This window comes from Falco naumanni, chromosome 1 (genome assembly GCF_017639655.2).
Source record: "Falco naumanni isolate bFalNau1 chromosome 1, bFalNau1.pat, whole genome shotgun sequence".
NCBI classification, from domain to species: domain Eukaryota; kingdom Metazoa; phylum Chordata; class Aves; order Falconiformes; family Falconidae; genus Falco; species Falco naumanni.
Window position 1 is genome coordinate 80,689,350 of NC_054054.1, and position 18,567 is coordinate 80,707,916.

General features: G+C 35.7%; 1 protein-coding gene across 4 annotated transcripts in view; it reads right to left on the minus strand.

Moving 5' to 3' along the window:
- Positions 1-18,567, minus strand: part of FSTL5 (follistatin like 5) — a 320,790-nt gene that overhangs the window by 51,249 nt on the left and 250,974 nt on the right. For 2 of the 4 annotated variants that reach the window (XM_040601338.1, XM_040601329.1), the window contains exons 10-11: positions 17,415-17,549; positions 597-623 (exon numbers count right to left, since the gene is read on the minus strand). In XM_040601338.1, the coding sequence (XP_040457272.1) occupies positions 597-623; positions 17,415-17,549 (162 nt within the window). The remainder of the gene's footprint in view (positions 1-596; positions 624-17,414; positions 17,550-18,567) is intronic. The other 2 variants (XM_040601355.1, XM_040601348.1) reach the window with 1 other exon arrangement.

Sequence of the window (18,567 nt, forward strand, 5' to 3'; positions counted from 1 at the left end):
TTTCTATTAACAGCTGATACTGTCTGTATTTATATCTATCCTTCAGCTGGTCACACACCACAAACCTCTGTTACTCCTCCCAACATTTATTTACAAACCCTTCCCTGAGTGTAAGAAGAAAATGCTTTGTCTCTTTAAGCATGAACAGGTACCTCAGTTTTAACTGAAATGTTTCAGATTATAATTTTGTCAAATAAGAATGATTCATACAAGAAAATTGGTCCCAACAGCATATAGGCTGATTGGTTGGAAGCTTTTATCATGTCAGAAACAAACAAAAGTTAAAGGTCTAAGTTTTAAATCTGAGCTTTTTGTTGTACCCCTCTGAGTAATGTTTGAACAGCTTATTTCCTTCTCTCTTCTCAAAAGGAAAAGCAGTTCACAAAGGTATGAGCATTTAAAGGATTATTTTCCACAATATTTTTTCTTTAAATAAAATCCATCAAACATTGCAAGAGGGAAGGTAACTGCTGTAACTGTAGAGTATGAAAAAAAAAAACACTAAACCAAAACCCACCAAACACAGAGGAAAGGAACAATAGATGAGCATTTCAGCATAATATGGAGAATATAAAAAAAGCCATCTGTATTACTACCTTGCTCTCGCCACAATATGTTTGCAACTGCAGCATGTAAGAGAAAGAACAGAAAACACATATGAACAAGAAAAAAACCCCATGAAATGATATATCAATTATAAAATTATTATGATTCTTTAACCCCTGATTCACTAAAATACTTCTACGGTTAAATCAATGGAAACAATGAATTAACAATAAGTTTAAATAAAGTTCTTTATGTCACGTGACAAAATTGTGATTAGCTGTCATGGCTATTGGGGTTAGGGTAAACCCCATCACCCCCCATTATATCTGCCCCCCCAAGATAACTCCATTAGCATTTATCAATAGTGTGTTTCAAAGTCCATTATAAAAAGCACGTGGAGTTTACATACACGTAAATTATGTATTATTAATTACAGGTGATGTAATTTTCATAATTTCCTTTAAAAGCACTGGACTTTTAAGAGATTTATTTCAGGACATAGTTATGAGAGAAACATGTAAAGCCAAAGTGAATAGAAGATATTACTCTGTATTGCTGTAACACAGCCATGCTACTAAAGTTGTCATGCTGTATAATGTTTGCCATTATCTTTGGAAGACCAAGCTGGGAACTGTAAGATGGCATGCTAACCAGCTAAGTGCTTAAGTTGTTTCCACATATTGCACCATCTTGTTTACAATTTCATTTTACACCTTTGAGATGAATAAAAACTGATTATCTTAATTTTGCTCTTTCTGCCTGGGGAGAATAAAAAGAAACATAAATATAATGTTGCAAATTTTAAATATTTAGAGCTCAGCATGCCATGGAATAAATTGTTTAAAATACCATTACTGAAAACCAGTGTTTTGCTAAGTAATGATCTTAAGAAATACAGAAAAATTAAAGGAAAAGAAAACAACACAGAGAACAGGTATATGTCACAGAGAGACATACTGAAATTGTAATGTTCAATGAAATGCAGCATTTCAAGACCTAAAAACATTAATGTATTTTTTAAAAAAATTTGGAAAAAGTAATGGAAGACACATTATTAAAAATTATGATGGTATACAGAAGACCCTCAACTGCTGACTGCTTAAGGTTAAGAGTAGAAACAGGAACAACTATCATTCCTGAATAGTCCCAGATACTATGATTTTCCCAAGCATCTTTTACTTGGCTGAAGACAGGACCAAGATAGGTCTTCTGCCTTATGCAGCACAGTATTTCTCTTGTTCTTGAGCTCTGAAAGAATATACAGAGCTGCAAATATGTAGAAGGGTCCTTGGAAAAAATGTCAATCTGCTTTGTGACAAGCTCAAGATTTAGAGTCTCAGGATAACAGAGCTACTGGGCTTTTGTTTTTTCTCTCCCTCTCCTCTACTATTTTTTGTCTCCTGATTTTTTTACCAATTTTCTCAACAGAGCGATCTCATTATATGACCTTAGACACAGTATTTAAACTGTGCCATTCAGTTATCCCTTGATAAAATGATTACTTTTTACCTTCAGCGCTCTGAAGTGTACAAATGAGAGATCCCCACACAAGCAGAATGTAGCAGTTTTACTGTTTAAGTGAAGTGATACTGAATATTAGAATTAAAAAAAGTTCCCCTTTCCCAACACAGAACATCAATGCAGCTTTCAGACACGCTCAGTCTTTGGTTTATTATCTTTAAACTAGTTTAACTCTCTGGATTATGCGCGCATTATTTTCAAATACTGTCCTCGCGTTTCCTTTAACCATTAGGATGCAGTAAACTGCCAAAAGCCAAGATTAATGGAGTGTGCCATCTCGTCACTTACTCAGGCTGAGTAGTAAACCTTTACAGCAGGAGGCAGAATTTCTGTTGAACTGCTGCTAAAGTGGAAATGGAGTCAACATATTTTAAATTTATTTCTCAGTCATCTGCTTTTATCTGATTTCAGGTTGTTACTTTCAGGAGAGGCTGGCTTTGAAGGAAGTCTTGACTACACTGGCCGAGTATGTGTCCTCCAGACATCCAACTGCTCTGAATGAAACTTCTTGGCAACTAAATCGCTAACACCACTGTAAGTCTTAGATTTATATCCAGTGCTGACAGCACTGAATAGATTTGGTGTACTGTATATTTCAGTGGCAGACATGAACAAGAGCATTTAACATGTCTCTTCTAAGCAACGTTTGGTTGCTTGTGTTTAAAATATTTGATTATTCTCCTGAACTAGACCTCTGACTACAATATGAGTTACAATCATGAGATGGAGTATTAGATTAATGCTTTATTGGCAGCTATTATTTTTTAAATAAATACGTGATCAGTTGGTCCTTCTCATCAACTAAATAAGGCACCTGCTTTGCAAGCACTATGCAGTCAAATCTTTCTGTATAAAAGCTGACAACTTCAAAGAGGGAATGTCAAAATGTTTGTATTTGTTTTCTTTTGCCGAAGTGTTAAATAGGTCATTTGTACTTTGACAGACAGGAGGAGGAAAGACACAGCCCTGTGGTATCAGAGGCCGCTGATAACTGGCCTCGGAGTGGCACTGGTGGCACTAATCACAACCTTTGGACCTGGCAGTTCAGCCAACTTTCAGTTCACCCCACTGTCTGTGCACCTAGCCTGTACTTTGTCAGTTCTTCTTTGGAGATGTCATGGCAGACAGTGTCCAAAGCACTTCTAAGGACAAGATAAACATCTACTCCTCCCCTTATCCACTCCACAAGTCACCTGATTACAGAAGGCTCTCAGGCTGACTAGGCACATTGTTCATAAATCCATGCTGACTGCTCCTAAACACATTCTTGTCCTTCATGTTTTTAGGAATGGTTTCCAGGGTTATTTGCTTCCCAGGGATCAAGGTGAGGCTGCTGGGCCTATCATGTCTAGGATTCTCCTTCTTGCCTATCTTGAAGAGTGACACTGGCTTTCTTCCAGTCTGCAGAAACTTCCCCTGATCCTTCAAAGCCAATCCAGAGTGGCCTTGCAATGCCATGGGCCAGCTTGCCCAGCACCTGTGGAGGCATCCTACCCAGCCCTCTGACCTGGAAGTGTCCAGTTTGTATAAACGGCTTCTAATCTGATCCTATCCACCACAGATAAGGCTTCCTTGCCAGAGGAGGAATTTCTTCGCAGACTTTCCCAGTGGTGTTACATTCCTGGGGCCATTTTTGCCAGGAAAGACTGGGGTGAAGACGACCTTCAGTACAACTTGACTCTTTCCATGCCCTTTATCACCAGGTCCCCCGCCCCACTCGGCAGCAGGTCCATATGTTCCCTAGCTATCTTTATGCTGATGTCCTCATACAAACCCATTTTTTGCCCTTCATGTCTCTCACCAGATTCAGTTCCAGATGGGTTTTGGCACTTCCTTTATCCCTTCATGCCCAAACAGTGGCTCTACAGTCAGTTGACAGTTCTATGCTTGTCTATTTCATCTTATATGTCTTAATATCACAAATTTATTTCACCAGGGCAACCTGGAGGATTTTCTTTAAAATTAGTTTTCCCTTCACATTGTGAGGAAAGAACCATGTAATGTATGGCATTGAGACGCTATACATTTAGCCATAAAATTATACTATTTATCAGTCTTTTTTCTAGGGATGACATAGGAATGAAAATAAAAAAGTAATTACAATTATTCAACTGTGTGAAACTACACAGCATCAAATGAAATGACTTAAGATGCTAAGTACAGAACACATTAATTTGTGTTAATGCAAAATGATATGTGTGGTTCTGAGCTTTGCTCACCTAATACAGATCAAGAAACCTCACATTTTTTAATAGGTCCTATAACTTCTATTCAAGAAAAATGTCCAGTCTTGAAATAAAGACTGTAATGCTGGATCAAGAACAACATCTGTAGATGAAAAGTATGCTAAGAAACATATTCTTTACCTTCCTTTATGGTTAAGCTAAAATTCACGTATTTAGTAGCCGGACCCTATACTCAATTCTCACAAATTTATAAACTTCAAGACATAAAAGTACATAATTATTGATAGATTTTAGTAAATTTTTCTGGTTTTCAGACAGAACACAGCCCATCTTCTCTTTGCTTTATTTCCCTGATGTATAAAAAGGAGGGTATTCAGACAACATACAGTTATTAAATAATATAAGGAGATGTACTGAGAGCCTTGCAGAAGATACTGTACTCAAGGAGTTAGTGACCTTGAGTAGGCTATGTCTGCTACATCGGGCCTCATACGTAAGGCTTGAGAAGCCTGTGTGTTAGCATGGGTAGCTGCTGCAAGGGTATATGCCACAACGCTTGTAACAGACTGCACTGCACACTGCACACTGTTACGACAGAGGTAACATTGTGACCTGTCAGAAGATACATGGTTTTGTTTGTCAAACAAGATAAAAGCCGCCATCATATGGGAGGGAGAAGGAACCTCTCCATGGACAGGATCTGCACAGCATGCTGTGGGAAAATCCATCTGGAGTTTGTCTGATGCAATATGCATGGAGGGTACCCAGCGTCTGAAGAGATGTGAGATTTACTTGCTATTCCTCTTTTTACTCTACCTTAAAGCAGCTATTTTATTACACCATTTGTTGCTGGGCCTTTCATATTGACATCCAAAAAGAAACCTGCACCATGCCTCCCTCTCCCCCCACCTACTCAGTGCAGAACAGGGGAGAATCCATGTTTGAGGATATCTTACTTTTTTTTTTTTTTTTAAAAACACACACAGCTCCATAAATACCACTCTTCATGGCCCTTACATAGCTATTATATGCTTTTGTGCTCAGACCCAGCCTTTGATTATGAGTAGCTAATATAACACCCGAAAGCCTACTCTTCATCTTCGTTATTCATTTTGTGTGTTGGCTGAACAGTAATAGGTTGCACATTTTTCAGTAAACTCTGTCCTTAGTAATTCATGAAATTCTGCAGCAGACAGTAACAGCAGTACAGATTCTTATCCTCTTTGGATGAAAACAACAACTGCAAAAACCCATGGTATTTCTGTTACTAAATGAATAACAGGGTACTACAATGTCACTTTCCAAATAAATTCTTTATCCTACTCCTTATCACATTGGTAATAAATGTCATTACATTCACCTTTCTGTCTCAACAGCCAATGGTAGAGCTTTCAACTGTGTCAACTACAGTGTTCTTCCTCCCTGCTTTTCTTTTTCTCAAACATTTAAGGCATAAGAATTGGAAATAAAGTATGTGTGTGTATATATATATGTACATAGATATTTTGCTAAGAATGACATTCGGTGAATTTGGAGATTAGATTTAGCTCTTCTGCTCCCTTTTGGCCATATAATTACATGTTCACATTATCAGTAATCAGTACAGAATACTATATATATCCGAAGAAAAACAAGATCAGGGCAATAAGATTCAGAAAAGAAACCTGTTCTTGAAGTACAATACTTCATTTACTTCCAGAAACAGTTTTCCGTCCATCACATGGATCAGCGGTCATTATGCAAGAAGATGTTGAATGCACTTTTAAAATCTTTTAACTTTTAAAAAATTTTCTTTTAAATTAAAAACTGACATTCTTTTGCAACGATTTTATGTATGTGTGGTTAAATAATCTGAAATTTTCCTTTCTTTTCTTCTAGCATTATGTATGATGAAAATAAAATAATAAATTTCCATAAAATGTTATTTTGTGGCACTGGCACTCAAAAAAAGTGGATATCCAATAAAACTTTAACACCTGAGAAGTTTCCTAGCTTTCTGCACTAAAAGAAAAATCCAGTTTAAAATGGTTTTAAGAAGAGGGAAAACCAACAGAAAGCCATCTTTTCTGCATTCTGTATTATTCTGATAAATGGGGGGGTGGGGGGTGGGGGGGGGGTGTTGGAACCACTGACATCTTCTGAATGCAAATAATGATTTTTCATTAATATAGAACCACTGTTGTGGGCTCCGGGTTTTGTCTTAACGAAACAGAAGCCTTGTGTTTAAAATTATGGAAATATTTACCTGAATTTCTCTAAGAAGGTAACAGCTGATAAATAACAGTCAACAGGTTTATATCAGCTCATTATGCTAGACTTTGCACCACCACATCAGAAACCACTGTCCCTTTCCAAGCCTTCAATCTCATAATGGCAAGAGGTCACAAGCAGATGTAATAGAAAATAGGACAATGAAGAAGATGCAATAAGGCCAAATGGCAAAAGCGTGGAATTCAATGTTATTTTTCACAATTATGCCACCGTAATCTGCTATACTTCTAATTGTACAAAAAAGTAATTTCAAGTTTGAAGGGATGCTCTCTGCTTACTTCATTGATAGCCATGAACACTGTCCTCACTAATCATATACACATCATAAAGAGAATGTATCTTACTCTTTTTTCCAGTATCTCTAATGTATAAACACATGTCTTTATGTTACAGGGTAAATCTATACCATCATTACTATCTGGTTGCTGAGCCACACAAGGTTTTAATTATCATTTTTATTTTAAAAAATAATAGTGCTAAAAGTGAGGATGAGATTAAGGTGATTTACTTTTTGCTCAACTTCTACTATCAAGCAGACTGGAAACATATATGCACATATCTGCTTTTAATTTTATTCTTATTTCATAAGAAATTCAGATTTGTTGGTTTTATATACAAATACCTATAAACCTTAATTTTTTAATGAAGCAAACTTTTTTCCTGAAGTTATCTGTTGCTTGCTTCAACAATTTGTGAAGTAATTATCCCAATACACATTCTATCAAAAATCCATTCTGTTCTTATGTGACATGCACTTTAATCTCATGTAAGATTAATACAATAACCAAATACCTGTTTTTATGACTCTTAAACTGTTGTTCAGAAGTTATATGTCAAAGTTAACTGCATTTGGTCAAATATGACCATGTTACCTTATTGTTCATTGATTTATTTTCTATAAATCTTTATAATTAATCATGCTGAAGTCCCTTCCCATAGCACATTAACTCAATCCAGTCTACACTAGCAGGAAGAAAAAATGGTTCATGAGCTGAATTTCTACCCTATAGATGGAAGTTTAAAGTCTTTGCCTCTGATGCTGTCAACAAATATAAACTTGTTTAGCTCTGCCATAAAATTAAATGCCAGCATAAATTATCTCTGAAGAAATTAGGTAAATAGGTACCATTCAGTACAAGATATGACAGGAAGCTTCTATTAACATTGCATAAAGGCTTTCAGAGAAAATTTAGGCCATAAATCACAGTCAAAAGGCTTTTAGTCTCATTCCAGGTTCTAGACAGTGGAGATGCCTGGTTGCTTATGATGGCCATAAAGCTGTCAAGTCAGTAGCATTCAGATCACATAATCCCTTGTTAGGTAATAGGTCTATGTTAGGTAATACACAAAAAAGGCACAGTTAGAAATAGATCTACTTAGTGGTATGGAACGGGTATATTATTTTTTAAATTTAATCACAAGACACAGTACATAAGGCAGATAATTTTAATCCTGCTTTTTGTGACTAGTTGGAATCTGTAGGAGAGGTTGCTTTGCAACACAAGAGTCCGTGATGGATGACCAAGAGTAAAAGCAACCAAATATTAAAATATCATCAAGTACTGCCAAATTGGTCTTGAAAATGCCTTAATAGCATTACTTGATAATTTTCTATCATGATAGTTTTCTCCCCAAGGTACACACGTATGCCTCAATAAATTTTAGAGAAATACTTAAGAAGTCATACTAATCAATAGTAAACTAAACTGCATTTTATAAAATGAAGTTTTGGAAAACTTTAAGAGAATGAAAATATTCTAAAAACCAGAAAATGAAATAAACAACAATAAACCCACAACACTGTTTAAAGGGAACAGAGCATGTTTTCATGATCTATGACTAGCTCGATAGGATTATGCTACATTGAAACTGAGAAGAAACCAAAGCAGAACTGATAAATATACCTGTCAAAGTCATTGAGAAAGAAGAAGAAAAAAACCAACAATGGATTTTTAAAGTTACTTCACTTCCAAATATTTTACTAGTATATGAATTTTAAGTATCTGAAAATCACCCTGGAAATATTCCCTTGTCTTTGATGATCACTCTTTTTTATTTTCCTGATTTCTGAACTGCCAGATTTTCTTTTTTAGATCTATAGATTACACTGATGGTCTCTATTCCATTATTTCAATTAAATATTCCCATGCTACTATAATTTTTCCTTCCTGTCCTTTTTTTAAGCTTATAAAATGATTTATTTATAGTCCTTAGCTATGCATTATATTCCACATTCAGCTAACTTTATTTTAACTAAAAAATGAAATTTGGACCAATTCCATTGGTCTTACTACTACCTGAATCTAACCTAAATAAATAAATTCCACAGATGGAAGTTGCCATTCCTTCTTCCTCTATTTGTGATTATTACTGTACTTTGTATCAAGAAAAAAGGCAGCAACATCTTGCCAACTCAATCTTCCTCATAAGTGTATTGTCAAGATACCGTGTCAAATTATCTTTGGTCTATGTTTGAATTCTTCTGCTTCCCCATAGTGTTTCAACAAGATCAGGCTGATGATTTTCATTTGCCTTATGGCTTCAAGGAGTTGGGTTGATCCAAATCTGTGTTTGTGACTATCAAAGGTAGCCATCAACATAAATCTGCAGTGGGCCTGTCAGCTTGTGTGCTCATGCTTTAAATGCTGCTAAATCCAGTAGTATGGAGGAGAAAGCTATCAGTTACTAAAATGTTTGAAAATTCCTTAAAGTACATCTGCATGTACTGCAAGCTAGAAAATGAAAAGCCACCTTTATCAGTTACTGTAGAGATGCTGGAGTGCTAGAATGAGGACCCTGTTTACAAAAAGAGAGAAATATCAGTCCTCAAGAAAAGTAGCAGCTTTAGTTACAATCAACATTCCATTTTTGTGCTAACAGATGAAGTTCCAACAGCTTGACATTCCTTTACATCAATGTAGCAGCAAAGGACCCAGAAATCACCACAAACCATTGCTCAAGGTAGAAGTATTGTGATACCAGAATTATTCAAGGTTTAAATTGGACTGATATGAACGTTTTTTCTTAATGTTCCATTGAGAATATACCTCTATAAATATTTTTCCTTATTTTCACAGAAGCAGGATAATAATTAAAAGAAGAGGCTGATTAAATACTTTCTACCTTACAAAGGAACCACAAAGAGGGTAAATGATGTGTAGTCAAGACAAACATTTAAAATAAAAAGGTTCAAATGAAGTACATAAAAATACTTGCTAAAAGTTGTTTCAGATGTTTGGTCTGGTGCTATTGTTTTGAATAATTTTCAGACTATATCATGAAGTTCAAGAGGAGTACTGCTACATATGCCCCTAGAAGCTCCCCCACTCCTTGGAACTTGGTAACTTGAGTAGCCGCAGGTTAGACTGAAGTGTATATCCCAGACAAAAGAATAGACAACACTCGCACAGAATTCAATTCAGTAAGAAATCAAAGGAAATGAATATGATTATAGGTCAGCTAATACATTCTAGCAGAAACCAGGTCACCCCAAACAAACCTGATTATATTCTTTAGATGCAATTAGAAGTTTGGAATGTAAAAATCCATACAGATGTAACTTGGAATTTTGCTAAACATCTGATTTGTTAACACAGAATATTCTGATTAAACAAGTTATACTATAGTAGTAAAGTACATGTTAATTGAATAAAAACTGCCAAATTGATTAATCTGAAAAAGTAGCTTTCATTGTTAAATCATTAGTAAAGGTGAAGACAACAGTGCTGGAATGTGTCCAGAGCAATGGATAGTGAGTTGTCTAAACCATTTTCATCAATGATCTGTAAACAAACATAAAATAATTTCCTAAGAAGCCTGCAAATCACCTGTTATGATAAATGCCAGTTTCAAAAAGTTGTTTCAATTACTTTTTCAAGTACATTGCTAAAATGATTACATTTTGATACAGCCTAATGTAAATTTAGACATCTAGGGAAACATAATACAGTTGATGTTTCCAGTGGGGGGCTGAGAAGGTGGGAAGGCACAGGATTTGGAAAGTGAGGCCTGATAGGATATAGGGCAGGTGGTATATAAACATAAACTTCCACTGCTGATACTGCTGGAAAAAAATGACAAGGGATCAGTGGACATGGAAGTAAAATGTTACCAAATTTCTATTTTTTTTCTCCAGAACACTAAAGATTCAAATAATAAATTTCCTTCTGCAAAGAGCCGTTCCTGTTTTTCAAGAAAACCATACCAAAATCAATTACAATCCTCCAGGCAAGGAGACCGTCTGAGTCCTATGGTAACCATCTTATTATGAGAAACATCTACTTAGTGCATCTGAGAATAAATAATCAATATTTAATGATGGTATATTCATAGGGCAAGAATTCTTGAGGTCAATTTATTGGGGAAAAAACTGAGAATCAAAGGAAGAAACTGAGGGAAAAACTGGCTTCAATATGAAAACTAAATATTATTCCACATTACTGAAACTGGTTAATTAGTAAAGCAAAATACAAGGAGAAACAAGGGATTCTCTGACTCTTTGTCTTTCTAACTCAAGCAGATACATTTCTGGGAGGATACACTTCAGACAAACAAAGCATTAAATCTGTACTGAGGCAGAGCAGGATGCAATCTTGTGAAATTGAGAAGATAGCGTTAGATGAAATTTAAGCCTCATGCTTAAATCTATGAATCCATTAAATATATGTTCTGAAAAATCAAGCTACATTGGAATGAAACTAAAACCAGATTTTAAACTGCTAGTTGTATTATAAATGTGATTGCGCCAGAGGCTCCTTCCAGCACAGCTGAATTCAGGTATTATTAGGGGATCATGACAGTAGGGGAGACTCTGCTGTCTTCAATGAGCTTTAGAGCAGGTTGTTAATCCCCAGAATGTTTTCACCAGTCACAGCAGGGGTTATCCAGCTATCACCCAGACCAGCTAGCTCATTCTTGATGGCTTTAACTGCAAAATTGAGGGAAAATGTAATTTACAGCACAAAAAGTTTCCAGTCTCTAGAGAACAGTATTTAAAACAGCACAGTTTTTGCATTTAGAAATATTTTAGATGCTCCTGTTGTAAGAGTAGGATATACAGATCTATTCACTGTATATGCTGCATGGCTCTTGTCAACTATCAAACTCATAATACTTTAAAATGAATGTTCTGAAAAGGTACATAAGGAGCCAAAAAGGCACAAGAAATACAGAGGTAATTATTTTTTTCCTCTTTATTAATTTAAGATGCTAATTAATACAGAAAAGATTAATAATCTAGTGGGAAAAGCAAAGAAATGTTTTACATCTGTATAAAATATCATAATGATCATAAGTAGTTTCCAGTTACAGGAGAACATTTTCTTGAAACATTTACTTTCATCTTAAAGCTAAATCTTCTCAGATTAAAATACAGATTATCCAACAGATTTTACAAAATCTAGAAGTTCTCAGGCAAGGGCCCTGTTGAGAAGAAGGTAGGAGAACAAAGACCATATGAAATGTATGCACACCAGGAAGAACATTAATGAGAGAACTGGGCTTGTGCAGCCTGGAGAGCAGGCAGCTTTGGGAGCACCTAATAGCAACCTCCCAATGCCTACAGAGGTTCTCAAGAAGACAGTCAGGCTCTCCACAACTGGCTCTGCAGCGACTGCTATTAGAAAAAGCAGTCAGGCTTTCACACACACAAGACCTTCAGGTCTGACACAGAAGCAGAATACTTCAAAGCCTAAAGAAGAATTACTGAGCATTTAAATAGTAAAACTGCATTTAGACACATAGATCAGGGAAATCAACTACTGACAGAGGTGGTCAAAATGATACACGAACAACTAGATAAATAAATGTTATCAAAATTATCTCACACTACAGACTGTTCCTACCTAAAAACCTTCTTTTGACTAATTCTTTTCACACTTGCAGATTTTCCTTTAATATACATTTACACTCCAATATGCTTTATTTCTTAAAAAGGCAAGTTAAATACAATGTTCCACCTACTAGAACAGTAGAAAGTTCAGTTTCTCAGATATCACTCTTATTTATTCTGATTGGTACTAGAAGTGGTGGTGTTGTCCACATGGATGAAAAAGGAGCAGCAGTATAAGACATACACTGTCACTGTGTGATCACAAAAATGTAATGACATTAAAGTGACTAGATACCCCTGGATGCAATTCCACATCTTATATAGAGGATTATTATGTAACTTTTAAGGATCACTTTGCCCTTGTGCTCCTATCCCTTTTCCTTCCACCCTCTCTCCTGCAGTGTTTAAATGGTCTCAGTAATCTGTCCTCTTTCACCTGCTGCTACCTGTGTCCTCCCTTTCTTCCTCACATTATTGGCCTCTTCCATTGCCCTTCTCCCCAGGTCTCTTTAACTTCGTCAATTTACTCAGCCTTATTCCTCCTTACCTACCTTTCCTTGGATGCTACTTGGAGGACCACTCAAAGAGCCAAGAATAGCCAAGAGCGTAAGAAGAAAATTATCCTCACTTTCACATCTACGTAAGTCCATAGAGCAAAGAAAAAGCAGATACATTGAGAATCTGCTCTATTCTGGTAATCCTAAAGCCTGGGTCTACTGAGTGCAAATAGTATCTTCAGAACTCTGCTGAACTCCCAAGTGTCACCCCACTGTATAGATCAGTGACTGCTTGGAGATTTTTACTGTGTCAAACACATTATTTTTGTTGCCATATGTTCTAGTTAGAATCTCACTGCATGAACCATCAATACCAAGTCCCAGAGTGTGATGTACAAATCTTTCAATAAAATGGCATAGCATTTTTTAACATGAGTGAAATCATGTTTTCTTCCTAACATCTCTTTTAGGACTGACCACAGTATATTAGCAGAAAAATTAAAAACTAAAAGCAATAAAAAAACCTGTTGTTTGAGACAGCCAGCACTAAAAGAATGCTTCAGTCTAAATGGTCAACATCTGAGGAATTAAACAGAATCTGATAATAGACAGGACGAGATGCTTATCACTTGTACTTGTAAAAGTATTTATATAGGTAATATAAACTAAAAATTTCCATTACAACTTCAAAAATCTAGCAAAAAGTGTGCATGTGTTTGGACACGTTATGTATATCAAATTTTAGCTACAGAATGAGTTAACTGGTAAAAGACAATGCTGAACCTAAGGTCTTTTAAAGAAAATTTAATTCCTCTCACCTGAGACAATGCCAAAATGAAAGCATAAGCATGTTTTCAGAAGTTTTATTTTTAGTGCACACTGGAAAAGGCTGACGTGTTAACAAGAGGTCAAACTATTCTTGAGTCTGTCATCCACTATTAAAAATTGTACTTAAGTGTGATAGAACGATGGTTCAGTGTTCAGTGCTGGCATCTACTGAACAGATCTGGATGAGAAAGCACTTTTACAGTATTTTCCATTCACTTCTATGTCAAATTACCACCTTGATGATAAATCATTACCATTAAAATATGTTGATTTTTCATGGGAACTGGAATTCAAATTTCTGAAACTGCAAACTTCAAAATAAACAATGTCCTGACACCCCTAAGTCATAATCTACATTACATATTTTTAACTTTGCTATTAGCATCACACTTCCCACAGTGTGTTCAGTATAGGTTTGCCATTCACTCTCTTTTCTGTTTGTAATACAGACAGATGCATCAGATGCCTCTAATCAATGCTGTGAATTTTGGAAAGCTAGCAATCTGCTAACACTTTTAGCCACACAGGTGAAGGAAAGCTTCGCTTATTATTTAACAATCTATTTATCCATAATGGCACTAGTTTTATTTTAGGTAGAGGTGCCAGAAAATATAAGCTTTTCTCTTAGGAGCTGTTTATACCACCTGTTCCCAAAGGAACGAGCTAGTCATGCCCTTTTTACTACATATATTAAATTTTTCTCAAAGCACTGTGCTGAGTTTTCTGCATAACAAATTTGGGATGTGTTGAAAATGAAATTCCGCTGATAACTACCAAAAATTTAGCTTATCATGCAAAGTAGCATTAAAACCCAAAAGCTTTTGTATGCATATAAACAATGGGTCAGATAAGTACAAAAGAGAACGCTTCCTTTGACTATTAAAATTTCTAGGAAATAAAATCCATACACTGGTAAAGACGGAACCACGTCCCGAATTCATTAGGTGGCTTAAAAAATGACTATCAGGCTCAGTGCAGTGCAATTGTAGTTTACATTTTTGAGCTCCACTGCAGAAGTTCTCACTACCTTCTCAATAGCCAATCAACTCAATGTTCTGAAATGCTTTTATTTTGCTATGATTTCTACCTTATGTAACACATAAAAAGTATACAAATTCAGATTAACTGACAAGCTAGTGAGAATGTGTTCTACTTTCGTTCAAAGCAATATCCTAAGAATTCCAAAAGGGAGTACTTCAGTAAGGAGAGGGGGAGGAATAAAAAATTATAAAGGTAAACACATCTGCTTTATTCTCTTAAAGGAGGATAAAAGCGAAATTATTTTTAAAAATGTCACCTATGACAGGCATATTCTATATCAGATCATATGAAATCACATTTACATCACCAGAGACTATCTTTAGAGTGTAACTTGTGTGACCGAATCAGCAGGTTTTAAATTAAAGTAGTAGTAGTACTGTGTTTAAAATGTGTAGGTGGGGGAACAAAAGCCTGCAATCCTATCCAGATGGTTTTACCTGTGTCATTTTCTTCCCTAATAATCCCTAATCCGCTGCATGAACTCATGTTCTGGGAGAAATATAAAAACAAGCAGAGAAGAGTTAATAATAAAGACCTTCTCTTAATCTCAGGTTTCTAATGCTAGCAACTCCTCCCTGTCAAGGGACTTTTTTAAAAACAGAAGCATATTTTTTTTAATTGCTTGTATGAAAATTTGTACCCATGAAGGCAGTTTATTCATGTAGTTGTGATAATGATATTGATAGTAACTACTTTTTTTTATTAGTATCTAGCTTAATCTTCTTGCATGTACAGAAATAGGTTTCTGTGCCAAAGCAAGCAAATCAGAGTATCAAAGTAAGCATCTCATGTAAATAGCTATTGCACCTATATTTGAATAATGTAATTATGCAGCTATGGACTATATATGTATTCACAAATCCACCGATTTTTAAGAAACCATGTCCAGACATCAGGGAACACAATGGTAAAGTTCTTCCCTTCAATACACACCACAGAACTTGAAGAGTAAATGACTTCTATAGGAAGAAATTAGACTATGTCTTTTGGATTGTCTTAGAAGTAACTGGGTTTATATTACGTCTTCCTTCATTCACATCTTTCATGACACTGATGGTCATCATAACTTACTGCCAGTAGATTTTAAAGCACTTGTTGCAAGTAGTGCTCATTCCATAGCATGTGATTTTACAAATCCTGTAGTTAGCTGATCTAAAATTACTGTATCACATTACAATTCCTGAAAACAGGATTTTGCATAGGTGTGGCTATTTCTGCATAATTGCCACAGATCAGTTATTTAGAGGATACGACAATTAGGTAACTAAAAATCTTGGAAACTGGACAGGTGTATATAAATGTTTTCTTGTTAAGGGTAAACAAATCTTAACCATACATAAACAAATTCTAGTTTTGTAATTTGGCAAAATTCACAGTTTTCACAGACTGCAGAAGGCAAATGGAGGTGACCAAGCTACTTCGTATCACCGGATTACTAGAAATTCAGCATGATCAAACAATTTATTTATCCTCAGCTGCCTTCTCAGAATGTCTGAGGAGTCATTTTCATGACAGTTAAAAGAAACAAGTTAAGACTTTTGAAATGACAGTTATAATTAGTATTACTGAAAGCAGCTAAGTAAAGATATTAACATTTGGATTATAAAATTTTCCTGCATGGAAGACTTCCTCTGAAGCGTTTAAAGCTTAATAAACCCCCGTGTAGCTGAACTCAGTATCTTGTCACAGGAAGTGTCAGGCAGGTTTCCAGCGCTACTAATTCTGCCTCTGGTATCTTCCGTCAAGTACTTGGCACTGTTGAATAAGCTTCTAGATGAACGGGAATGCCTTAAGTTAATGCAATCAGACTCAATAGTAAAAATAACTGTCATTTTACTAGATTTACTTCTAATCAATATGTAGTAGTCATTAAAGTAACATATTTAAAAGGAAAAAAAAAAGGCAAAACCAAACAGGTGAAGTGTAAACTCAGGAATGGATTTTTCTGAGCAGAGGAAAGAAATGGAAGGGGAAAGAAGAATCAAGGCAGATAAATGGCAGGTAAACAAGGTTTATAGGACCCACTACCATTCAACAGAGGATAAAGGAAGCTACGTCTTGGTAGTGGTAGAGATTTCTTTGGCACATTGAACTCCCAACTTAGCAAATGAATGTGAACACTGTTGCTCCGCATTTCTGGAGAGCCACGGTTATCCAGGCACAAGGCAGCATGGGCAGGCTGGAACTGATTTGGACCTGCTAAGCACTCCAGCAGGTGAGATGAAGTCCTGTGATGACTCTTATGTCATGAGTGCCAAATTTGACACTTGGTTTACCTCAAGAACATACAGGAAGAAAGACTGGAAAAAGTCTTCCTCCCACACTACCATCAAGCCCTAGAAACAACGCCATGACTACTGCTGCTTTGCCTTATTCAGGCATCCAGTTCCTTTTTCCCTTCATATTCCCTTCATATGCAACACATCCATCATGAGGAAGCTATCCAAATTTTAACAGCAAAGTGAAAAATATGTCAGTTCACAGAATGAATCAGAGATTTCATTTTACTTTTAAATAAACTTCAGATTACACACTCTGCATTCGATGACTCTTGGATATCATTATGTAAACTTTTTTAAAATCAAGTTATCTACACATTCTCACTTTAATGTATTCAATGTTTCATAGTTTTTAATATGAATTTAATGTTTAAGTGAGGGCTACATGTATTTTTATACTTCTCATAATACTTACGGGTCTTCCGAGCAGAATCTTCTACAAAAAGAGAAGAAATGTCTTCATCCACCCCTGCTTCATTCTTTGCAATACAAGTATACGCTCCTGTATCTTCATAGCGCACGTTGCTGATGTGAACCTCACTACCATTTGCTGAAAGAAGAGGAAAAATTCAGCAGGCGGACATGCTACAGTGCTTTCAGATTATACATTCAGAAGGCTTTTTCCGCTCATGCTAATTAAGCCATTTTCATTTCTGAGTTCATAACTTGGATGCATGCCAAACTAATCTAAATGTATTCAACTGGCTAGTGAATTCCACGCACTATTATTTATCTCACAGATAACTGGAATACCTCAGCTGATTTTGCACTTCAAAGCCAAATATCAACCTGAGGTTTTATATATGTTTAAATGACTATCACTGTCTTTAAAATCAGGTAAATGCTATGTTTTTATTGTGTTGCATTTGGTCAGTTGCCACTATCACTGACTTTACACAAAATAACCCAAGCTTCCATAGAACATAATGGGCTAAAGTTAAAACATAAATAATAATTTTAATAAAATTATCCGTTTCTAGTAGGCACCTCATTTTTGTGTGTGTGTGAATGCAGTGTAATAACAGAAGAAAACAGGCACATTGGAATTTTACACCTACATCAGCGTAGGAGTCTAAGGAAACCATGAATTAGTTGTATGTCGGCTTGAGCAGGAATGTCAACAAACAGTCCAGGTTTCACAGGCAAAAGTATTTTAAATAATGTGCTGTGAATAATGATGTGATTCAATGCATTTTAAGTATAGTATACTTGTTCAACTGTCAGACCTATCTGACAAAAACAGCTTTATAGGTACTCTGAAGTATGGACAAGAGAAGGCACTAGGTTATGGTGTAATGCTCCTCTTAGACCACCTTTTGCTTGAAGCTAAGACATAGATAGTTCAACCTGGGAAAAAATCAGGGAAAACACAATGAAATTTTCAAAATTTTACTTCAAATAATAATATTCTAGAAAATGTATTTTGCTTGGAGAAGAAACCTTTTTATTTATTTATCTCAAATATACGATACAGAGGTAAAGGGAACAAAAATCCACTCAAATCCCTACTGGAGTAATTAACAGGGTGCTACTACGGAAGAGTACATCACTTTCTGCTCATTGCTGAA